Genomic DNA, 26,264 nt, shown 5'->3' with positions numbered 1-26,264 from the left:
AAAATAAATATCCACATTGTATCCTCTCTCTGAGTCGCACAATTCCCCAACTAGTAAAGGCAGTCTCTACATCCTGCATGTCTGCTCCTTACCTGCAGCTTGTCTTGTTTTAAACACCAAAGCTATTGTTACAATAGAGTCTGAGAACCTGGCTACTGACCACAAAACAAAGTAAAACGAAGTGCACTATTTTACTTGCCTGCATTCTAGCATCCTACTACTTTACCTGATTGTTTTTTCAAACTTCGTGCCACTTTTTCTGCTGGGCCAATGACTGTCCAATAGGGCTTTTTCTTAATCCCCACCTTCCCTGCTGCTGAGCCCTCCCCTTTCTCATCCACCCTAACACTATAAGTAGATACCCGCATCCACGGCTCCATTCCCTTAGAACTGTATTCTTATATACAATCCCCTCTCCAGCCCGGGTTTTTGGTGCGGACCCCGTAGAGTGTGTGAGCCAGTGAGTGTATTCTTGTTTGGAACTGTTTAACATTATGAATGTTTGTTAACAATTTGTGCAATTTGCACCAGTTACAATAGTATTTTTGTAGCAGCATGCTTATAACGGGATTTTCACTGTATAATATGTCTATGGCAATACTACTAAACAGCAAATGAGCATTGGGATTTTTGCCCAGAAAGTTAAGTTTTGATACTGCTACTAAAGAGAGTACTTAGTACCGCTCGTTAGGTTTAATCTTTAGACGACACCCAGTAAAGCAAAGGAAGCTTTGCAACTGCCTTTCCGATTCATTTCAGTAAAGCAAAGAAAGCTGCGCATTGACATTTCTAATTTGTTTCCTCTTAAAACGCTACCAGCTAAGTGAAGTAGTCAGCTCAGTTTTTTTTACTCATCATTACATTTAGGGCACTGTATAGTTTCTCGTGGCTGTTATAATTAACATATTTCTCTGTATTAAGTAGCTACCTCAGCTGTTACGCAGTGTCACATTTGGGGCACTGTATGCCTTTTGATGATTGGTAAACTGAATATTTACTTGTGGCTGTGTAATAATATTGATGGTTTAGCTATCGCTTACAGATTGCATTTAATGATTGGATTTAACTGTGTACTTAGTCCTTTCAGCTCTCCTTTCTCTGCCTCCATCCCCCTTAATGTTCTGCCTGTCACCCCTCTATATCTTGATGATAACACTCTTTCACACTCTAACCTGCTGCTAATCTCCCTCACCTGCCTAAGTGCTCACTTTCTTCCATTTTTCTTTTTACAGCATTACCACAGTGTGTCTAACACTTGCAGCTGCCCCTCCATCTGTTTTTAACCACGGACTGCGAGGACGCCAACTCCTATTGCTCCGCCTGACCTCACTGTATCAGGACTCCGTGGTGACAGTTTCATTAAACACAGTGTAGGTGCCTTCTTAAAAAGACTTTTATTTGTATCTTGCTACATAGTTTAGAACTTGGCTCATTGTTAGTGGCTTGCACACTTGCAACCTCGTCCCCCAACTTGTTTTTAGCACTGTAGCATTTATTTTTATTTCCTTCCCAACTTGCTTTAGCTCCGTAGCATTTTCTTTTTATTCCTTCCCTTTCCCCTACCATCTGCCCCACACCCAGCCTTTACCTAGCTCTAGTTACTTTGTGAGGCCACTAGATGGCAGCATAGAAGTAGCGTGCTTGAAGTGCACAACTTCAGAAAACATATACCTGAGAAAATAAATATCCACATTGTATCCTCTCTCTTGTCAGTCGCACAATTCCCCAACTAGTAAAGGCGGTCTCTACCTACTGCATGTCTGCTCCTTACCTGCAGCCTGTCTTGTTTTAAACACCAAAGCTATTGTTAAAATAGAGTTTGAGAACTTGGCTGCTGACCACAAAACAAAGTAAAATGAAGCGCACTATTTTACTTGCCTGCATTCTAGCATCCTACTACTTTACCTGATCGTTTTTTCAAACTTCGTGCCACTTTTTTTCTGCTGGGCTAGCCCCACTTCGTTCGCCCTCACTATGCTTGGGTTCTCTGCGCTCCCCTACCCTACCCCCATTCCCACACACCACCTAATCAATTACATTTATATCTAGCCCTGTCCCTCCTATCACTTCAACATCCAACCACACACCTCCACCTCACACACACACAAGACCAACCATCCTCTGCTACAGCTCCACACTTCAAAAATATACCCCACCCCTTCCCCTCTCCTAACTCCCAGCAAATCCCTCCCATTAACCACACTACTTCACCTAGCAAAACACATTGTCTATTACCACTTACACCCTGTACTATTAAATCTTACTAAATTCTCTGCATTTACCTTCTACTGTACCAGTAACAACCCTATACTATCTTTCTACAGAATTGTCTCACTGTATCGCTTACCACAAACTGTAGAACTATGCCTCTCCTAACCAATATGATCCTCATCACACTCTCTCTATACCTCTCCTTACTTTTAAAGCTATCTGCTCTTCACATGACCATCCCACCTCCCCTATGCTCCCCTACAATAGCTAGTCCTACTTGCACCCTCCCCAGCTACTCAGTAATCAGCCCGTCTCTATACAGCACAGACTTAAATTTACAAAAGAAAATTTTACTCCTCTCCCCCCTAAATCACCCCTCCTACAACCAAGCTTATAAACATAATCTTAACCAAACTAACAAGGGTAGTTCAAGATCATTCTACAAGCCAAACATATAAAATCTTCAACTAACACTTCCCCCACCCACTGGAACCTTACACTATCTGGTGATATACATCCTAACCCTGGCCCTGCTGTCCTCACAAACAACTTCCCCAACCTTACAAAATCTATTCAGTTCACCATAATCAACACCCAAATCATTAGAAATAAAATTCCACAACTGCATGCATGGTTCAGTCAATACAAACCTGACTTTACTGCCATCACGGAAACATGGCTAAAACCATGCATCAAGGACGCTGAATTTCTCCCCCCCCCAACCACTCCTGCCTCAGAAGAAAGACTACACAAAAAAGGTGGAGGAATTGCACTACTTGTCCCCAACACCTACACAGTCATTCCTTACTCAAAACCAATACCCACCTTTTCCAACGCTGAACTCCTAATAGTACTACTAAAACTTAAAGAAGTACCGCACCCACAGACTCAAAAAACATGTTTAAAACATCATGGCATGATGTTTCCTACACTTTAACAGCACTCTGGGATTATTTACAGGATTTTAAATATTTTTATATGTAATTTCAGACTCTGACCACCTGGAGGCTGGCATATTGACGTGGTTTGGATAAATCAGGTTGCCATCTAGTATCCCAGAAATCATTGTTTGGCTCAAAAATGTTACATCATGCAGGCCTCTGTTTGCCTAAAGTTCCTGTCATTTCATAGATGTTGCATGTGTACAAAGTACTGAGTAAAATAAAACAGTGCAAGTAACATTTCCTGCTGCTGGATGACTACTTAAAACCGAAACAGTGCAAATGCCACAGAACACACTCAGTGCTGTTTACTGCTGCCTTTTTTTCTAATTTAGTTTAAATGGCACTAATTTGTGAGACAATTAATTCCAGTCCATTTATTTCTTCCCTCCCCCATAACACTTAGCTTCCCTAGCTGTCAAAGTCCTGAGGGTAATTTGACTTGGTAATTCCATTGTTTGGCAGATCTCAGCAGGGTGCTTGACTAATGTAATTTAATCTTTGCTCTAGCATTTCCTTTGTTAGAGGGGACATTTATTTGTTGCACTATAGCCATGGTCTTACTTGACTGCAATCATATCCAGTAAGGTGTTGCACCAAGGAGCTAAAGAATAAAACATTTATACTATTAACCAGTTTAGATTTATTAATTTAAGTGTTAAGGTATCACTTCATGCTTCCACCTGGTTAAAAATTGAGATTTACATGTGCAAAGTGTGTTGGTATGCAGTGTTTGCCTTCATATGTTTTTACTCCACTGGTTGGTTTGCAAAAAAAAAAACCTTTTGCAGTGTCCCTGGATTTGTCTTTGTACATACAAACCACATTGCTATATTTTCCCCTTCCTTTTTCTTGTGTCCAGAAGTCACTTATAACAAAGTAAATTTTTTATTGATTTTTTTTTAAATAAAGGATATCAAGGTTAACTTACCTTGAATCAGATAATGGATGCCACTGCAAAGAATCACTGTTGAAATATTTATGCATGGACAAAATCCCTTACTAAATTTATTTGCCAGCCTCCAGTTCAGTTGGTGCTATGGCTTTAATATACTGGTGTGTTTGCTCATGCCTTCCAAATATCTCCACCATTGCATACCAGTTTTGCAGTGTAGTAACCACCCGACATGCCCATACACCTTTAGCCATCAATATGCAGCTACTCCTGTTCATGTGAGTATGTGAATTCATTTTCAGTCTTAAGGTGTGGAAGCTGCCCTGAATAATTCTAGGTGTTTGTTCAGGTTTCACATGATGCTTGCTTAGAGCTACTCTCATGTTAAGCCACTATGAATATGTTGCACTGCCACCTCTGATACCACGGTAATGTTTTAATCTTTCTATTCCCGCACTGCACACTAGCAATATCTGGTGCAAATACAACAGAGAAGTATGCAAGCGATAAACCACCTAAGCATCATTTGCCGTGCAGAATGTACAAGTATGCATACCAAATTTCTGTGTTACTACACTACTACTGAATAAAATGAACAGCACTCAGGCTGGGGGAAGGACAAGGGAGCCATGACATCACAGAATGGGTGGGTCTTATTATTTTAGTTAGAATCAGATGAAGGCTGTGGCAATTGTCACTTTGGGGGAGGGAACTGATTTAAAAAAAAAAAAAAAAAAAAAGTACCTGCACTGCCTGGCCTCGATGTCAGTAATTGGGCGACTCCAGCAAGCTTTATTCAAACGTGAGAGAATCATTTTGTAAGTGAAACCATCACAGTATGAGAAGGTAGGCTTCTGTTACAGAAGTAAGGGGAATTATAAAAATTGTAAATGCTTTATTGTTGTTGCTTTACAGAGGACAATGTAAATAGGGAGGAAAAGGGCCATAAAGTTGAGGAATACATTAGAGAAACCTGTTGTACTCCTTTAATAACTACAAATCCCTCTGCATCTTAGTCCTATACATACCCCCTGGCAACAACATTCCTATTTTGGAGGAAATTCTTGCCTGGACAACCAATAATATAAATAATGAAACTGTAATCCTAGGTGACGTAAACATCAACTGGCTAGATATCACTAAGAACCCCTCTACAGGTGTAAACTTGCACAAATACACTCAGCTCATCTCAAATATAACCAGACACAATAATAAAAACAAAAATGGATCCATCTTGGACTGCATCATAGTTTCTGATCCTGACAAAATTTCCTCCTCTGGCACACTACCAGACTGTATCAGTGACCACTCACCAGCATATATAATACACAAACCCACCTCTATATCACACGTACACCAATATTGTTATACCATAGACCTATCCCACTTCTCCCCTGATACCCTCAACAGTACCCTTCAGAGCACAAACTGGAATTCATTTAAAACCCTCCTTCTCAATGATGCAGTAGAATTCTTTAACTCTACATTTCTCAAAATACTAAACCGCTTAGCCCCACTCAGGCTTAAGATAATTAAAGCAAGACATGCTACCTGGCTAACAAAGTCCACAAAACAAATTATGGCCACTAGAGATAAAGCCTGGAAAACATGGAATAAAAGTAAAACTGAATCCAACCTCTTACATTATAGGCAATTACGCAAGCGAGCCAAACACCTAGTCATAAAAAAACAAGAAAGACTACATCCAAAATCAGCACAGACAAAACCCTACAACCTTCTGGCAAGCTATAAACTCTTTGCTCCACCCAGGGACAAACAACAACCCCTGCCCTGACCCTGAAAAATCTCCCACTGAAAAATAGCCTCACCTTTAATAATTTCTTTATAGATGCTATTGCAAAACTAACCACCTCCTTTCCACCTATCAACACCAACTCTCTAACTACACCCTCAGTACCTAACAGCTCCACCACTCTACCTACCTTCTCACTATCACCCATTCCTATATCTACCATAAAAAAATGTCTCCATAAACGAAAACCCTGTACTAACTCCCCTGATAACCTGCCTTCAGAATACCTACAACTATACTGCCCCATCCATAGCTTATCCTTTAAGTATCCTCCTAAATAGATCTATTCAAGAATCATGTGTACCAGATACCTGGAAAAAAACATTTGTCCTTCCCCTCCACAAAGAGGGCTCTAATGCAGATATCTCAAACTTCTGTCCTATTGCCATACTTGCCAAAAGGGAGTGCCAGCTGATGAAATCTCCTTGTTACAGGAATTACTTGATGTTGTCTTATCCTATAACTTCATATTGTTTGAACGACAGTTTTACATCCAAAAGAAAGGTGTTGCCATGGGCTCCCCATGTGGGGCCAGTTTTGCCAACATGGTCCTATCTTATTGGGAGAAGAATTTTTTATTTAGGGACAATACCTTTGTTTGTCGGGTCAGATTTTATGCCAGATTTATTGATGACATCTTTATTATAGTTGAAGGGGATGGTGAGATTGGCAAGAATATAGTTGAAGTGTTGAACAATTCTACGGAATTCTTGAATTTTACATATGTATTTAGTTCCACTTCAATTGCTTTTCTGGACATCAAATTAACCAAAAACGTGATTCTAAAACAATATGAAGCAAATGTTTATAGGAAACCAACCTATTCAAATAAGTTCCTGCATTATTCAAGTGCACAGCCGATGCATCAAAAAAAGTCCGTAGTTAAGGGCCAATTGGTCCGGGCCGCACGGATGATTACATTAGATGAGGATTTCACTGAGGAATGTGAGAATTTAAGACGTATGTTTATGAATAGGGCTTACCCAATGGCATGTATAGACAATTTAGTAGAGGAAGTTACATTTAAAAGGAATGTGGGTATTTATCAGCCAATTTTGAAAAAACAAAAAGGGGTAATAAACAGTGAGGATATGAGCAATGTTATAAAAAAAGAACATAATAATGGGGCTGATTTCAATGTAGCTTGCATTTTAAGATTTTCCTTGGACTATGGTAATATAAGGAAAATTTTAGAAAAAAATTGGTCTTTGATATACGAGGACAATACCTTAGTAGGAAAATTAGGTTCTTCATTGAAAATAATATGGAGAAGGGGTACAAACTTCAAAGATTGGATGCAAAGAAGCGGTGTAAGCATCAATGTAAGAACGAGTGTGGGTATGACACAATGTGGTGGTTCGTATTGCCATTTAATGGCATCAGGAGCCAATGTAGTAATCAATGGTTCAAGAGTTTCTACCAGAGGTAAATTCAATTGCAACACAAAAGGGGTAGTTTATTTAGCAACCTGTCAATGTTGCCCATCATTTTACGTGGGGAAGACCGAGAGAAAGTTCAAAGAAAGAGTTTATGAACATCAAAGAGATATAAGGTTGCATAAAGAAGATAATGCATTAGCTAGGCACGTTATGAATTTCCCTGAGCATAGATTTCAGTACAGGGTTTTGGATCAAGTTAAGCAGGATAGTAGGGGAGGCCCATATGGTTTACTTGAAAAGATGGAACTGTTATGGCAGATTAAGCTGAATGCTTACACGAACCCGGGTCTTAATGAAAAATGTTCACTTATGTGTTTGCTGTAGTTAAAAAGTTTAGATAGATGATGACATGTGGTTGTTTACTAAAGTTGGATAGTATTTGATTAATTATTAGGATGCTTCATTAATTCATTCAGCTTAAGATTTTGTTGTACATATTACACATTTTTTTTATTTTATTTAAAGTAAATATAAGATATTCATGAAATATAGTATATAATATCTAAATAGATAGGAAAAGTTTTGTTTATTATATACATATATATATATTTTTATGGCAGTTTTTATGTATGCAATATTATATTTTAAGGTAATATACCCTTTAGATTTGCTGTTGTGACAATTAACTTTTGGCAGTCTTTTTAGAAAGTTTATAAATAGAGGATGTATCTTAATATAGTTGTAGCTCGAGTTCTGAAGAAGTCTGATTAATTTGTTCAGACGAAAAACGTTTTTAATATTTTGGCGTTTAAATAAATTAGTGTGTTTCACGAGCGGTTGCCTTAGCGTTTTTCTGTACCAGTTTGGAGTGAAATCGGGTGGATATTTTATTGCCATACTTTCCCCCATCTCCAGAATTCTGGAGAAATGCATACATACCCAGCTCATAAACCACTTAATAAGCCACCAAATGCTCTCTCCTACTCAGCATGGCTTTAGACCTGGGCATAGCACCAACACTGCCCTAATTTCCTTCTTAAACACAGTAAATAGACCCCGTGATGCTGGCTTCTTAGTCTCTGCCCTCTTTCTAGATTTGTCTAAAGTATTTGATACTATCTCCCACTCCTTCCTACTAACTAAACTCTCGAACCTTAACCTAGGTCCCCCTGCCCTAAAATGGTTTACAAGCTATCTCCGCTATAGACACCAGGCTACCATATGGCAGCAGTCCTCCTCTCCGTTCAAAAGTACTAACACAGGTGTCCCTCAAGTTTCCATTCTCGGACCCCTGCTATTCAGCATATTCATTAATGACTTTCACAATTCCTTACTCAACTGTACTGTCATCCAATATGCTGATGGATTCGACCATACTCTGCTCTTCCAAATCTCCATCTGCTCTGCAACATCTTACCCAAGAAGCCTTTACTTGTACTGAAACATGGATGTCCCAAAATCAGCTAGTTCTTAACCCCAATAAAACCAAACTCCTAGTATTCTCCCCCTCAAAATCCAGCCATATTGACAAACACCCTCTCTCTATCCACTCCCAAAACAATGCTACCATAGATGCTGTCCCAAGCACCAGACTATTAGGTATCCTCATAGACGATAAATTAACATTTGCCCTTCACATCTACAGTAATATTAAAAAAAACACCAAAAGCTTGGTGCCCTGTATAGACAAAACTGCTTTCTCAACAACTCCGCTAGGATAGCCCTTGCTGCTTCCTTCTTGCTCCCAACTCTCCTATATGGTGCCCCTAGCCTTACAAACTTAGTCACACTTAAAAACAAAACTTGACTCCTGCTATAAAAAAGTTGCTAAATTTGCCACTAACATAGAAAAACCACACACTCCACTGTTCCTCTTTGCACCAGCTCAACTGGCTAGAATTTCCTCATCATCTTAACTATATACAACTAATGACAGTTCACAAAATAATCTTCCAACCAGATACCTGCCCTTCCTTATCCTCCATAATAAACCTTGTACCATCCTAAACGCCAACTCAGGTCTGAAAGCAAAATGTTGCCTACTATCTGTTACCAGACTGTCTATCAGCTGGCAAGATGCTGTACTCGCATACTGTTTCCAAGCTATGGAATAATCTTCCCACCAGTATCAGAACTATCAGCACTCCTGCAGCTTTCAAAAAGTCACTCAAAATACACCTCGCCTCTGACTGGCTATGCTCCTGCACACCACCTACCAGAGCAACTAATTCCATCTCTGGATCAGTAACTTGATCTCCCTCTCTCCTGTAACCTGAATGAGCATGTACTAAATAGATTCATGAATGATGTATGAATGTACTTGTATGAATGTAATCTTGATGCCATGATGTACTACTATGACTACCACTTTACTAATCCTGAATGTAAACCTGATTCCTTGCTGTATTACTTTTACCTGTCAAAATGTACAAATAGTATCAACATTCATTGTTCTACGTACTTATGTCAATGCTAAATACTGATGTAAATTTTGTGTATACTTCAATGTAACCTTGTGGAGCTTTTCTCCCCGGGCCTCCACTGAAAATGGGCTCTTTTTAGGCCCAGTGGACTTTCCCGGTTAACAAATGCAATAAATAAATACATAAATAAATAAGTATGTAGTATCATGTCAGTATTGAAGTACAAGGCATTAAAGCTTTAGAAAACATTTTTTTATCAAAAAAGATTTTTAAATAAGACATTTAATATACAAAATGTAAATCATAGTTTTGTAATATTGTATTATTGCACATTTAAATATTTGGAAGTGTTATATATTTTTTATGTCATTAATAAGATGGTTTTGAATTAATTTAAAAGCATTTTTAACTTTTGCCCTTACAAGGACTTCCTTACATTTTGGCTCTTAATTGACAATCAACTTTAATTGTTCACCAGGGACTATAAGTATTGTATTGATGTATTTTAATTTGTTCTGAAGAAGTCCTGAGTTGCATGACAAAAGCGCCCTTGACTACTGGTTTGGATTATTCTAATGTCAACTTTTTTCTACTTTGGAGGTTGCTGCAACACTTTTTTTCCTACTATTTCCACAGGAATTGCTTTGTCTTTTCATTGGTTGAAGTTTGGCAAGTTCTTGCCTGTTTTTTTGTTCTTCGTGGTATCCAAGTTTACTTTAAGCCAAACTATCCTCCCCATTTTCTTTCCTGAACCTAAACAATGAGGGAGAAAGGCTACTGCATACCTTGGATGTCCACAGACAACACAAGTACTGTTTTGACAGAACTAAGTCTTTCAGATTTTCAGATTATTGTTTATTTCTTATGAAGGTAAGAAGGAGCAACCACTGTCAAAACAGACTATTTCTACATGGTTGTCTAAGGTGTAAACCTTACTGGATTAAATATGAATTAATATTAAATATTATATAACTGAGTTATAAACTCACTATAACAAAACTATTCCAGGCAGGGTTGAGCCCCCCACTCTACCAGGGCCTTGGCTTTGTCTATGGCTTTTTGGAAAGGGTTGAATTCTAGAAATATTCTAGAATCTGCTACTTAGTTCTCTTTACTTCCATTTACAGGCTTGCTTCCTCCCCCATGTCTAGATCAAGCTTTGCTGTGATCATTCTTAAGGGGCTCCTCGGCTCCTCTTCTTCCACCTCCCAAATGTAGTTAGCTAAAGTAATGTCCATTAAGGCTACTGCAGCAATGATCAATATAATGAACACAGTAGAGCTGTGAAAGTAAAACTTGTAATAACAGTAGATGTTCAGTCTGCATTAGCTGATCACTTCCTCCATCCCCATTGTTTTTCGTGTGTTTATGCCAGTGTGTGGACATTTTTTTGTTTTTCCTTGCATTGTCCTTTCAGGGCTCAGCTGGCAGGAGAGCTTTAAAGGGCTTTTGTGCCCCAGCATGACTTTGTCAGGTCAAGCTGTCGGGTTTGGTGCATGCAAGGTGCCCTTATGCTTTGGGGCTTGCTGGCTTGTTATATCCTTGGCAGGATGTAACCTATATAGCTGAGACTACTGATTATCCGAACATCTACTGTTATGGTAAGTTTTACTTAAACTGCTGTACTTTTATATTGCTATTTGTGTATCCCATAAAAAATATTCTATAATGAGAAGCTAATACAACTTTACTATCCACAATGATTCAAGACCTTTATTCATGATCATATTTCACAGTTTCTTTCTAATCTTTGCACAGGATCCACAAGGTTCCAGAATGATTCAGTGGAATGACTTAAAGTCTGTCTGCTGTGGTGAGTCCCTGCTTTGGTTGCATTTTTACTGGATCAGAATTGAGAAAGATGTTTGCTTCCATCCAAGAAATTGATTGATCAGTGATTGGGTCATAACTAACTAGCAGTATAGTAGAGTGCTCTGTATTGGCTTTTGCATTGTGGTTTTTGTTTTGCTTGCTTGCTTTATTAGTTGATTAATAGTTGTTTATGGTATTTTTGTCCTTTTGTTGCATATTTAGAATTGGTCTGCACTACATGGTTCGTTAATATGTCCCATTGTTTCACTTTATACAAAAGAAAGTCACTTCTTTTTCAGAAGTGCTGCATAGAATGGGAATGGAATATCTCTGGGCAATTTCTGCCCTTCTGAGAAGGGTGATGTACCCTATTTTTGCATGAAAGCTGTAAAACAACAGGATATTGGCAGTTAGGATTTCTGTTCTCTGGAAGCCGGAAGTGTATTCCCAGAAGTAGAACTCTTCTATCTTACTGCTATAATTCTCAGTCTGGTGACACCGCAAAAATTTAGTACAGACCTTGGATGCCTGCCTTCCTCAATAACTATGCAGTGGAGACGAGGAACATCTGTGATCCTGTGACAATAAACAGAAGAAAAATAAGCTCTAAAAAAGGATAACCAATACAGGAGGGGGTGACACAGCAGGTCTAGAGGAGCAGAATTAAACTAAAGTTAGTTTTGTCGTTTTTCTTCAAAAAGAAGTTAAAACAAGCAAATTTTCATAAATGGAGTACTGTTTTCAAGTTGTCAAGATGCATAAATGATTTAAATGACTGGAGAAATAAAGCTAAGTTGGAGTTTACTTTTTATATCTAGTTATGAATGTGTTCGTATGGTAAGATGACAGTAACACGTTCCCCTGATTTTTTACAATGCACTGATTTTGCAGCATGATAAAGGGTGCTCACTGTTTGGTGTAGCACAAATGCTACTGCCAAAACTCTTCAGTACAGTGTGCTACATGGCATTTACTGTAGTTCTAGCAAGTTTACTAGTGCCTTTGGATGCATGTGCATATAAACAACAGAATTGTGGTGGCTGATAGATAAACTCTTGATTTGAGATGTTTACTAAGTGTATGTAATAATGGTAAAGGTAATAAACATACTGTAGTAAAAAAATTGATCCAATCTCCATAAGTATAAACTTGCAAATTAACCATATCTGGAATAATAATTTCCATGAATCTTGACAAATGGAAAAAATTAATTATAAATTTATGATAATTTGTATGTTAAATGTCTTGACATCAACAGTAACTTCATTTAGTCACATCTTTGCTTCAGTTTAATTTTTTTCTTTATATGTTTTCCTTGTATGTTTTGCATTCAGTATTTAATGTTACTGTTTTGAGTTAAACATAAAGTGCTTGCTAATGGGGACTGGCATGTTCGCCACCAAATGTGATGGACTGAATGTATCACTCAGATGAATCTTCTACTCAGATGGGTGGATGCCACCCATGGTGACTTCAAGATGACTGGTACCAATGGAGTTAAGTCCTTCCACTGTCATTAAGGGTGAAAGAAAGTGTACTTAAGTATATTTCATTAATTCAGAAAGTACAAACTTGTTCCCAAGAGCATAAAGAGAATATGCACTGCTGTCTTGGGTATGGGTGTCTGGACTGCACACAAGTCCACTTACAGAACTGTGTCATTAGCCAAGCATCCAGTTCCATGTCATACTGATCTCTCTGCATGAACCATTTTATTTACCCTTTATGTATGGCAACTGCTTCTCATACAGTTTTATTTTTTGTCTCTCATTCTCTCACACACACACACACACACACACACACACACACACACACACACACACACACACACACACGTCAGGGAAGACTAGAAAAATCATCCAGTTCCCCATAGCTTTCTTTAAGACTCAAAAGTACTGTCACCTCTCTGGGTTCAGGCTCCAGACACCCCAGTTACCTTGCTGCTCATGTTCATGTCAGTTGTAAACATAGTAATTAATCTTACTTGTTAGTAGGTTTAAGCAGTGTAATTGGAAATGTCTGCCATACAGTTTATTAACAAACAGTTTAATGCCTGCCCTCTTTGCTTATAAACTACACTGCATAAATGTATATATAATAAATAAGTAATGGATGTTAGCCCCTTTAGCTTAAAGGTTAAATGAACTTTACTTAAATAATAAAAAAAATACTTCAAATAAAGTTTAAAATATCCAGACAAAATAAAAGACATTAAAAGAGACAGGATGCATACAAAAGATCCTAAATTCCATATAACCAAGCTTCCTGATTGTTGCTTGCAACAGAAATACTTTTCTAACTAGTACAAGCTAGATGAATTAATAAATAGTCATCAGGTAGACGTCTTTTCTTGATGGATACACCACACAGACAAGTCAAGGTAGTGCTTATCCCTTAACATGGTGCACACAATTCTATACACTGATTTTTTTTCATCAGCCACCAGTGTTCATTATATGATCTCCTCTTCCTGCTGCTGGCTTGGAGAAGTCAAGCAGCTAGTCCAATTCTTTTATTTGCCATAGCAGCAGTAAAGATTGCTAATGCATGTCTTAGTCGGTTTTCTCTTCCAGAAATCCACCCTTATGAGTCTTTGTGATAGACTTTAGACTTTTGGCTTTTCCCAGTTAGGGGTCACCACAGCAGTTCACTGGTCTGCTGTCGATTGGCAGTGGATTTTTACAGTGTTGAGTTGCCAGTCCGATGCCCAACCTTCACAAAAGGCATATACACACTCACGCACCTTACCTGCATGTCTTTTAAAGTTTACTCAACCACAGGGAGGACATGCAAACTCTGCACAGAAGGTGCTCAAGACGAGAAGCGAACCAGAGAACCTCTTGCTGTGAGGCGACAACACTAACCACTGCGGCCATTAGTCTTTGTGATATGCAAGCCATTAAGCCTATCAGAATTTTTTTATTACTTTCACTAAAGGTGACAGCATATTTGGACATACAACATAATTCACTTGACATTTTTCTTTTTTTAAAAGATAACGGTCGTGCATTTCTAATGAGAGCACCACACTAACTAAAGGTAAGTAAGACAAAGGAGAGTGAAAAAAATGGATTACATTTTTATCTGTTCCATTTGTCTTCTAAACTAATCTCATTTTGTCACATTTTCTCCACTGTAGTGGTTTTATACAAATGTCCATATATTATTCCCAACCTGAGGTGTTTCTTTTCACACCTAAGATCATCTACAAAAGTTGCACTACCTTCATCTGCAGCATCAAGAACTTTATATTTTTTCCCTGGATAATGTTTTATTTTAGAACATTTCTTACATTAAATGCTTCAGCACTTTCTCATCTACACTTTAAAAGGTTTCTGTTTCTCAGAGATCTGTTTGACATCCTGTAAACATGGAATATCGTATGAAATTATTAACCTCCTTGCATCATTCTTTAAGATTTTCATGTTTAATGATGCAACTTTCAAAGAATATCTGTTAGCACATTGTTTTTTCTATTAATTTCCTCTACATTACTAACCTGAGTCCCCCTGTTGACTTTGTGAGGATTCATCCTGTTTGTCTTCTTTCTCATATAAAACAACGTTTTGTCTCTAGCCTCTTGTATTTTTTATTTGTTAGAGTTGATCTAACAATGTTCTGACCTTCATCTTCCTTCCAGTCTTTCTTAATCTTATTTTCTTTTTCAAAAATAGCAGCTGTTTTTGAATTCTCATGATTAATGTGCCACCACCCATTCAGAAATAACCTTTTCTATGTTTAGTACATTCTGGCGTACAATTAAACATCTTAAGCCCTCTTTTACCATGTTGATCACATTTTTTTTTCTTTTCTCTTATTATGGCAGTTTTATTTATTTGCATATTGCCAAGTTTATACCTGTAGTGCAGTCCAAATTAATGGTGCACTGAATTTTCCGGGTGGCTGGCACATTTATTCTCCATTAGTCTTTGCCCATAACTAAGGATTACACAATACGTGCAGTGCAATGTGAGAGTGTTCAATCTCGCCGTTTGTTCTTACACATGGGTTCGGAGCCGATCCTCGGCTCCGTGTCGGCCGCTTGGCAAAGCTCTGCATCGAGAAGAAGCTCGAGACCAACCTATCTCCCACAATTCCCCTCTGCCCTTACCTCAGATCTAGTTTGCCGCTGCAACGTTCGCATCATTTTTGATGAGCTCGGGCCACCTGACAGATAAGATTACTTTTATCTAAGATTTTTTAGACAATTTTTTCTCCAAGATTTTTTAGATAATTTTTTCTCCTAGTTCACCTTTAAGTTTTGTGTGTGTGTAGTGAGTCGAGGGCTTCTTTCGTGTACGTATATATTTTTTATATATATATATATATAGTAAGTTAGTTCCCTCGGGGCCTACCTCACCCACTAAACTTCTAAAACTACTACTGGATTTGACTAACTACTGGATTTGACTGAAATTACTGACTTTGACATTATTGTTGGCTGTTACTGCCTGTTCAAGACTGTGTGGAATTGTATAGTCTTATTGGATTTGGCTATTATTGTATTATTATTATTATGTCTGAGAAAGCTAAGTCAGGCTTCAAACGGTGCCAATGTGGACAGAAAATGTCTGTCACAGACAACCATAGTTCCTGTGTCTACTGTCTTGGCCCTCTCCATCTGCAAGAAGACTGCCCCATTTGTCATTCTTTCAGTGGAAGGGTCATGACAGATAGGCGCAGGAAACTCATGGATAGAGGCCTTTTGAAGCCTGCATTCCAAGAGGCTGTGGATGCATCGGACCAGACATCTAAATCCTCGAAGGAATCGAAGACGTCGGAGCCCATGTCATCGGCTCCGAACTCTTTATTTAAACTTCGCTCACCGGTTCCACAGACCTCGGGGCCGAGTGTTGAACTTTTGTCTGTTACCGAGCCTCGAGTCTTGGAACCGGTGACGGAGCTTCCACCTCCTGTGCTCTTGAGGTCGGCTCCATCTTCGATTCCTTCGACGCATTCTTCTAGACCCCTCTCCGACACTGATGTAGACCGCGTGGTGCAGAAATTAATGGAGAATACGGCCTTGTCCAAACTCCTCTCAGTCTCTTCCCAGTTGGTATCGAGACTCGAAGGCCTTCCCTTATCTCCATCTGTTCCTCCTCAGAGGCCTGTTCAGTCTTCGGAGCCGGGAGAGGCTGATCTGATGATCGTGGAGCCCTCGGTGCCGGAACCGTCCTTCTCTCGGTCGGCACCGTTCACCTCTACTCCGACGGACCCATTACCGGAATCGCAGAGCTGACGATCCATCCTTGGTTCGGGGACTGAGAGTCGGACCGATGTTTTGGTTGCGACTCTCCCTCTCGGTGCCTCGGCTCGGATCGACTCGGCTCTGTCCTCGGGGTCTATGCCTTCGGTCCCCGTCTCGGGGATCCCTCCGCTTTCTTCGGAACCGAGGGATTCCTCGACTCGGGACCCGGGGGCCTTCGACCTCATGAGGAAGCTGTTGTCGACTCAGACAACCACTTCAGCAGAGACGGCTTCTCCTTCCCATAAAGGTCCGTTATCCTCTTCTGCACCCACGGCTACGTCAAAGCGTCGAGCACCGGTGTCTCAGCCGCCCCCAGAGGGAGCCCCCTCTTCCTCGGAGGCTTCATCGGATGCCCCCCCCCCCGAGGAAGTCCCGAGGAAAAGATTGTGTAAGAGGAGACACTTGGATTCTCCACAAGAATCCTTAACATCGGACACTGACTTAGATGAGTCAGAAGAGTCCCCGAAATCACCCTCAGAGGATGTCTCTTTTTCTGACATCCTGGAGATCCTGAAACAGAGAGGTGATTGGCAAGCCCTACCCCCTTCTGAGGATGAATCAGTCTTGCTGAAGGCATTCGGTGCTCGCCCTTCTCCCTCCTGGGTCACTCCGCCCTTCGATGAGTTGATGGAACTGATTGCTCGAAGGGCATGGGAGACACCTGACACAGTGGAGCCAGTCCCTAGAAAGCCTAATAAATATATTACTGTCCCTCAAGACAAGGCTTATCTCACAAAAGGAGTTCCAGTGGACGCTATGGTGGTGGCAGCGGCCACTAAAAAGGAGATGTCTGAATCTTCCTCATCTGTCCATCCACCTAACAGAGATTCTAGGACTATGGACAGGTATGGGAAGCGCATTTTTAGTTCAGCGGCTTTTTCCATGCGATCGCTGAACTATTTGACGCATTTCACACTGTTACAGAGGGATCTAATCAAAGAGTTGGGAGATACCCTCCAGGGTACTACCGATGCTGCTGTCTCAGAAAAAGTTACAGCACAACTCAATACCCTTACATCTATTGTGAACTCGTCCATGAGGCTCATTTCTTATGCAGCCGAAGGATCGAGTAGGGCTGTGGCTTCAGCGATTGCTCTTCGTAGACGATCCTGGATGCGCTTATGTACCTTTGCGGAAGCCTTCAAGTCTTCCTTTACTAATGCCCCATTTGACGGTGCCACTCTCTTTGGCCCAAAAGTAAAGGAGACCCTTACCCGGTGTGAGCAAGAGGGAAAAACTGTCTGCTGTCGGAGTCCATTTTTCCACCCCATCCAGACCGTACCCCAAAGGGCAACGTGGTGGAAAAATGTGGTTTCGAAAACCCCAAGGCTCTTTCCCAGGCACACAGGGTGATGCCCCCTCCAGAGGCAGAGGGGGGGGGCAGAGGTGGAAGACATCGCCCTGGCGGCAGAGGGGGTCCGCAAAACCAAGGTGACAGGGATGCACTTCCCGGGAAACCTTTCCAGCACTCCTGAGAGGAGGCCCGGCTGTCCTGCTCTGGAGGCAGTCAGGGGTCGCTTAGCTTTATACCCTCAGGCCTGGCAAAGTCTTACATCAGACAAATGAGTAAAAAGCATTATTACCAGAGGTTACAGAATTCCGTTTCTATTACCCCCATTACCGCAGAAAAGACTCCCAGATGTACCGCCCCATCTGCGAGACCCTGCAGCTATAGAAATTTCAAAGCTGCTAGAAAAAAAGTGTCATCCAACCAGTCCCGGCGGACCAAAGAGGATTCGGAACTTACTCAAGGTTCTTTTTGGTTCCAAAAAAGACAGGGGACTGGAGGCCAATTCTGGACCTAAGCAAACTCAATACCTTCATCAAGAAAGAAAAGTTCCGGATGGTCACGCTTCAATCGATCCTTCCATTTTTACAGAAGGACGACTGGATGTGCTCAATAGATCTAAAGGACGCGTACTACCACATCAAAATGGCCAGGGCGTCCAGGGATCACTTGCGCTTCTGGCTGGGAGCCAGTCACTTTCAGTTTCGAGCCCTGCCCTTTGGTCTGACCTCAGCCCCCAGGGTCTTCACCAAATGTATGGCAGTGGTAGCGTCTCACTTGAGACGCCTAGGATTCCAGGTGTTTCCGTATCTGGACGTCTGGCTCCTTACTGCCACCACCGAGCGTCGACTGATTCAGGCCAGGGATTACACACTAGAACTCTGTGTTCATCTCGGAATTTCCATAAATTTCGAAAAATCTGTATTACAGCCATCACAGCATATCTCATTCATAGGAGCAGAATTGGATACTCGTTGCTTGATTCTAAGGCTTCCTCCAGAAAGAATAGCCTCTCTACAAAATCATATATCTCTTCTCCTGTTGTCCAAAAAATCCCCAGCAAAACTGGTTCTGAAAGTTTTGGGTCTCATGGCAGCTTCCCTCATTGCAATACCCTTGGGAAGACTGCACATGAGAGTCCTTCAATGGCTGCTATTTGCACAATGGTCGTTCCAACAGTTACCCCTGACACACGAAATTCACATCACGAACATCTGCAAATCGCACCTGTCTTGGTGGCTTCAGACTTGCAATCTCTCCGCCGGCCGACCATTTGTGCTACCCACTCCGTCAGCTACGGTGACCACGGACGCTTCCCTGATAGGGTGGGGGGGCATCTTTCAGGGACAGACAGTCCAAGGCGAATGGACCAATTTAGAGTACAATCTGCACATCAATGTTCTGGAGATGAGGGCAGTGTTTCTAGCGTTGCAACACTTTTCTCCCTTTTTACCTCTAGGGACCATTGCAGTTAAGTCGGACAACATGTCCGTAGTCTGGTACATAAACAAACAAGCGGGAACCAAATCTTATCAACTATGCAGAGAGGCCATGAGAATTTGGCAATGGGCAGAGTCCACGGGTCGTTTTCTGATAGCAACGCACATCCTGGGGTTATCCAACGTCATAGCGGACAGGTTGAGCAGAGCCATCCTGTTACCTCACGAGTGGTCCCTCAAATGAACAATTGCGGACAAGATATTTCGCAAGTGGGGGCCAGCCTTGCTGCGATCTGTTTGCGTCTCCAACGAACGCCAAATGCAGAAGCTACTTTGCCCTATTAACCCCTCCAGGGGAAGTCCCCAGGGACGCTCTGATTCACGATTGGCCCCCGGGCCTCCTGTACGCCTTCCCTCCTATACCTCTGATTGAAAAATTTCTACAGAAAGCCAACAACCTGGAGAGGACAATAATCCTCATTGCCCCATTCTGGCCTCGTCAAATTTGGTTTCCTTTTCTTCAAGCACACCAAATTCGGGAACCCTGGACCTGGAGCCGGATCTACTGACCCACTCGTCAGGGGCTCCCCACCCGTCGCTTCTTTCCCTCAGACTAGCAGCTTGGCTGCTCCGCTTCCCTTCTTAGCCAGGTCTGATCTTCTTTCCCCTGCGGTTCAAAATATTCTAGTGGCTTCTCATAAAGCTTCCACTACAAAAATTTACACTAGTAAGTGGAAGCGTTTTGTACACTGGGCAACTACACAACATTTGGATCCTGTAACAGCCCCACTGAACAGAGTCTTGGAGTTTCTATCCATACTATTTCACCAAGGAGCTTCTCCTGCCACTTTGAGGGTTCAATTGGCTGCCATTTCAAATTTTCATGTGGGAGAAAATGGAGCGCCTATTATGGCTCATAGACTTTGTAAGGCCTTTCTAAAAGGGTCTTTCCATATCAGGCCACCAGTCAGGGTTCCTACATCACCATGGAATTTGAACCTCCTATTATCACAGCTAATGCTACCACCGTTTGAACCAGCCTCTTCCTGTTCTTTGAAGTTTTTGTCATGGAAAACCCTCTTTCTGGTAGCTATCACATCAGCCAGACGGGTATCAGAACTTCAAGCTCTTTCCGTTAAACACCCATATTTGATCTTTCACCCTGATAGGGTATCTCTTCGCACTAATCCATCCTTTCTTCCCAAAGTTTGTTCCGTCAATAACATTAATCAGTCCATTGAGCTCCCCACATTTTTCAAGAACCATTCCAATAAGTTGGAATATATGTTACACAAGTTGGATGTTCATAGACAACTCAGATTTTACTTGGATAGAACAAAGGATCACAGAAAAACAGATCAGCTCTTTATAGCTTTTGCGGACAGCAGGAAGGGCATGGCAGTGATGAAGCGAACCCTTTCCAAATGGCTATCCAATTGTAGAATTTTTGTTTATACTGCTTCTGAGCAGAGCTTACCCGTCAAACCCAAAGGACATTCTACTAGATCAATATCTACCTCCCTGGCTCATGCGGCCCGCCTACCGTTGGACACTATTTGTGCGGCCGCCACTTGGTCTAAACCACATACATTCATTACTCATTACAAAGTGGATAGGGTTTCCAGGGACAGGGCAACCTTTGGATGTTCTTCGTGTTTCACTGTTGCAGTCATAACTGTAGGGTGCTCCTGCCGGCAGGCAGCCCGAGGTCGGCCAGAATCCCAAAGTCTGGGTCCGGCGTCGGCTGTAAAAGCTAGTATCCTGACGTCAGTACGCCTTGGTACATAGCCCTCAGCCGACGCCATCTTCTCCAGTCTTTCTTGCCGTGTGGTGGAAAGCAGCTCGCAAAACGTTGGTTGGCGATTTTCGAACAGCATTCTTGGTTGTTTTCAGTCCGAAGTTGTTACTTCTCTTCTCAAAGCTAAGTACCCCGTTGGGGAATCTTTTTCTTGTTCCTCCGATGTCAGAAAAAGTTAATAATTGTATAGCGTGTGGGAAACAAATACCTCAAAGATTTCCACTCTTACTGTCTACCTTGCTTAGGCCCTGACCACGACATTTCTTGTTGTCGGTTCTGTGCCAGGTTCAACTCTCGTACTATCAAACGCAGGTACAACTGGGCTTTAAATTATTTTGGCAGACGCTTCAATTACAGAATGTCGTCGGATACTACCGGAGTTCAAAAGAAGCGCAAAGATAAAGACAGGCCTCCGAGGTCCAAACAGGACTCGTTGCAGCTGGAGCCAGCGTCCGGTTCGGCTGTCGTCAGTGAGGCTCTTTTGCAGCCCCTGTCCGCCGCTTCTGAACCGATGACCGATACGGACTCCCATGGGGAGCCATCAAGGCCCACTATTTTAACTGCTGCAGGACCTTCGGACGTTGCTCCTTCAGATGGGTCCGGAACCGCTGTGCAGGTACCGGCTTCTGAGGGGGTTTTCAGGCCTACTCACATTACTATTTCAAAGGCAAAGGCAAAGACAAAGACTCCTCCTAAGTCTAAAGTTTCCGCTCAAGCTGCTTCTGAATCCACTCCCAAGACACAAAAACAATTATTGAGGATGGCTGAAGACTTGCTTACAATGATTAGGGGTTCTCACCCCCCTCCTAAGAAAAGGCCTCGACAGGATGTTACTCTGGATTCTTCTGACCAGGCCTCTGTCTCTTCTGTTTCTTCCTCTGATCAGGACTATTCCTTTCCCCCTTATGAGGATTTGGATGCTGAGGAATCTTTGCCCTCGGCCTCTCCGCCTGAGGATTTTTCTTTTGGGGAAACCTTGCATGAGATGAGGGAACATTTTCATTGGGAAGGACAGGAATATTCTGCTTCCAAAAAGAGGCTTAGAGAATTTCTTCTTCTTCCTCAGCATAGGCCTTTAGCTATCCCTCCTGTTTTGGACATTGTGGATGATGCTTTTTCTGAGGCTAATTTGAATCCTGATTCCATGCCTCCTGCTCCTTCTAAGCCTGATAGATTTTATAGGGTTCCTGACTCTCATTTATTTCTTTTTAAAAATCCTTCTGCAGACCCTGAAACTATTTCTCAGGGTTCTAAGGCTGCTAAGGTTGCTACTTCTAAAAATCCTATTCCTTCTGAGAAGGATTCTCGTGCTTTAGACAGGTGGGGCAAAAAGGTATATACTTCTGCTACCTTTTCTGTAAGGGCATTGAATTGCCAGTTTCATATGTTTAAATACCAGCAATTTCTTTTGTCTGTTTTAAAGCAAAAGCTTGCTTCCGTACCTGCTTGTGCTGAGGATAAGGAACTTCAGGATGTTTTGCATGCTACTGAACAGGTTAACAAGCATAGTTTACATTGTGGTTTTGATGCCTTGGATGCTTCCTACAGGGCTGCTGCCTCTGGTACTGTGATTAGGAGACATGCCTGGCTTCGTGAACAAAGTTTGCCTGAACAGGTTAAGGCCAAATTATTAGATGCCCCTGTTCAACATGATGTTCTTTTTGGTTCTAAGGCTGAGGAAGTTATTAAAAAGATGGAAGAAAAGGCAAAGTCCATGCAGACTGTAAAAGATTTCTTATAGGTTCAGCCTCCTAGATTTTCCAGGAATTGGCCCACTAAAAATTGGTCCTTTCCCACGTCTGACAGGTCTCAAAGGGGAAGATATAGACGATCCAGAGGCCGTGGTCAAGGCCAGGCCTCGTAGAGATCTAGACAATGGACTGCTTCTTCACCTAGAAGGGGAGAAGACAGATCCCAATCTCAAAGAAAACCGACTCAATGACTCTCTCGGTTGGGCTTCAGGACCTCTTTACCTGGACGCCCCTCTCTGAGGAAAACTGTCTCTTTTTTACAGGAATTGGACTCATATTACCCAGGACAAATGGGTATTGGATGTGATTTTAAAAGGTTACAAGTTCCACTTTCACACTTTGCCAAGGACTCACGGTTGGCCAGATCTGCCAAAACTTCAATGGTCAGAGGCCTTAACTCAAGTGGATGCTCTTCTGGCCATGAGAGCCATAGAGCTTGTTCCACTCTTGGAAATGGGAAAAGGATTTTATTCAAGGCTGTTTCTGGTTCCCAGAAAACAAAACTCTTGGAGACCTATTCTAGACCTTTCTGTGTTAAACACCTTTTTGGAAATTCCAAAGTTCAAGATGCTCACTCTGCAACAGTTACTTCCAATGCTCTCTCAGGACGCCTGGATGGTGACATTGGACTTAAAGGAAGCCTATTTGCATATCCCTATCAGACAAGAACGCAGGAAATTCCTCAGGTTCAAGGCAGGTTCGAGGCACTTTCAATTCTCTGTTCTGCCCTTTGGTTTATCTACTGCGCCCAGAGTCTTCACCAAGTGCCTGGCACCAGTAGTGGCTTACTGCAGACTTCAGGGGATTCAGATTTACCCCTATTTGGACGACTGCCTTATTCAGGCAGACAGCAAAGATCTTCTGCTTCAACATCTGGACTTTGTTCAACGTCTTCTCCTACTACTGGGATTCTCAGTGAACATAAAAAAGTCACATTTGATCCCTTCTCAACAAATGGTATTCTTGGGAGCCCTCTTAAATACAACCTTACAAAGGGCCTATCTCACTCCAGAAAAACAAACTCAGCTGGCTTCTACTTTCAACACCTTGGCAACTCTATCTCAGCTCACTGCAAGGAAATTCCTGCAGGCTCTGGGCTACATGGCTTCCTGCATTCTGTTGATTCCAAACGCAAGGCTTCACATGAGAAAGCTTCAATGGTATCTGAAAAGTGGTATGGTCACAGCATTATCACGATCTGGATATTCTGATTCCTCTGATCCCCTTCCTCCAGAAGGAATTCCTCTGATCCCCTTCCTCCAGAAGGAATTCCTCTGGTGGTCCAGGGCATGCATTTTAAACGAAGGAAAACCTTTTCGTCTCCCTCAACCTACTCAAATCCTAACCACGGACGCCTCGGATTATGCTTGGGGAGCACATTTTCTAGACAATTGCCAGAAAGGAACCTGGACAAAGGACCATCTTCACTGGCACATCAATCTGAAGGAGATGTTGGCAGTTCAAAATGCCCTTTTGGCCCTCAAGCACCTTTTACAACCAGGGCCTCTGCTAATTCGCACAGACAACACCACGGTCATGTGGTACATCAACAAGCAGGGGATCTCATTCTTACCCCTTTGCAGACTGGCTATGAGTTTATGGGACACAGCTCTAAATTTGAATCTGCATCTCCAGGCTCAATTCATTCCAGGGAAACAAAATCTTTTAGCAGACAGCCTGAGCAGAAACATTTCAGATCCTCACGAATGGATGCTAGACACCAACTTGTTCAAAAGGATTACTGCAGTTTGGGGATGTCCCCAGATAGATCTGTTCGCATCCCATCTCAATCATCAGCTGCCTCGCTTTTGCACCAGGTCCTTCCACAAAACAGCATGGAGAGTGGATGCCCTGTCTTTCAGTTGGAGAAGTCTGTCTGCATATGCCTTCCCTCCTCTTCCTCTTCTGCCTCGGGTACTACTGAAGATAAAGCAGGACAAGCCCAAGTTCCTCATCTTGATTGCTCCAAATTGGCCTCGACAGTTTTGGTATCCGACTCTAAAACTCCTGTTCTCGGGGCCTCCTTGGATTCTTCCACTGAACCCTTCGCTTCTGTCCCAGCATCAGGGTCAGTTGCTACATTCCAACCTCAAGACCCTTTGCTTGGCAGCTTGGCTCTTCAAAGGAATTTGATTGCCTCTAGTCTTCCCATACAAGTCTTGGATGTTCTTTTGGAAGCTAGATGGCCTAGCACTAGGAAATCTTATGCCTCTAAATGGAAGAGGTTTTCTATTTGGATGCAGGACCGAGGTTCTGATCCTCAGGTTCCTGATCTCTCCTCTATTTTGCTTTACCTTTCGGAGCTTTTATCTAAGGGACTTTCATTTTCTTCCATTAAGATTCATGCTTCTGCTATCTCTGCGCATTTCAGTTCTGATCCTCCTGTTTTTTCACATCCTTTGGTGAAGCAGTTTTTGAGGGGGGCTAAGAATTTGCGGCCTCCAAGGACCCCTCCGGTCCCTGCCTGGGATCTTAATTATGTTTTAGAAAAACTTACTTTGCCTCCTTTTGAGCCTGCTGCATCTTCAGATATTAAGTTTCTATCTTGGAAGACTGTTCTTTTGTTAGCTTTGACCTCTGCCAGAAGGGTCTCAGAGTTGCAAGCTCTTATGGCTGTGGAACCTTACCTTATTTTCCATCAGGACAGAGTATCCTTGAGGACCAATCCTACTTTCATGCCTAAGGTGATTTCGAAAGTGGCCTTGAATCAGACAATTCACCTTCCTACTTTATTTCCAAATCCTCAAAATAAAGGGGAAAGGATTTTGCATTCATTGGATGTGCACAGGCAGTTAAGATTTTACTTGGACAAGACTAAAGATTTCAGAAAGTCTAACCAACTGTTTGTTTCCTTTGCCTCCAGTTCACTTGGAAAACCTATTTCTAAACAAACCATTTCCAAATGGATTGTTTATGGGATCAGATTTTGTTACACTCATCATGGTAAACAGTTTCCTGGAACCATTAGAAGTCATTCTACTAGAGCAGCTGCTACTTCTACAGCTTTTCTCAGAGGAGTACCTACCAAGGATATCTTGGAAGCTGCCACTTGGAGTTCAGTGCATACTTTTTCCAAGCACTACAATCTCCCCTTGTTTTCTAAGTCTAGGGCAGGCTTTGCCTCTGCTGTCTTGCAGGGTATTCTTGCCTCCCCTTCTTCTATCTAAAGCCTTCTCCCTCTCTACACTGCTTTGGGATTCCACCCTACAGTTATGACTGCAACAGTGAAACACAAAGAACATAGTACAGTTGTGTACACCTACTAT

At 41.9% G+C, this 26,264-nt stretch overlaps 1 protein-coding gene across 1 annotated transcript in view; it reads left to right on the top strand.

Moving 5' to 3' along the window:
• Positions 1-26,264, top strand: part of CPAMD8 (C3 and PZP like alpha-2-macroglobulin domain containing 8) — a 7,231,600-nt gene that overhangs the window by 241,467 nt on the left and 6,963,869 nt on the right. Inside the window, exon 3 of the mRNA XM_044054766.1 lies at positions 11,421-11,475. Coding sequence (XP_043910701.1) covers positions 11,439-11,475 — 37 coding nt within the window. The 5' untranslated portion in view covers positions 11,421-11,438. The remainder of the gene's footprint in view (positions 1-11,420; positions 11,476-26,264) is intronic.

Source organism: Protopterus annectens, chromosome 13.part0 (assembly GCF_019279795.1).
Source record: "Protopterus annectens isolate FY-2018-M chromosome 13.part0, PAN1.0, whole genome shotgun sequence".
NCBI lineage: Eukaryota > Metazoa > Chordata > Ceratodontiformes > Protopteridae > Protopterus > Protopterus annectens.
This window is presented reverse-complemented; position numbering and strand designations above follow the sequence as displayed.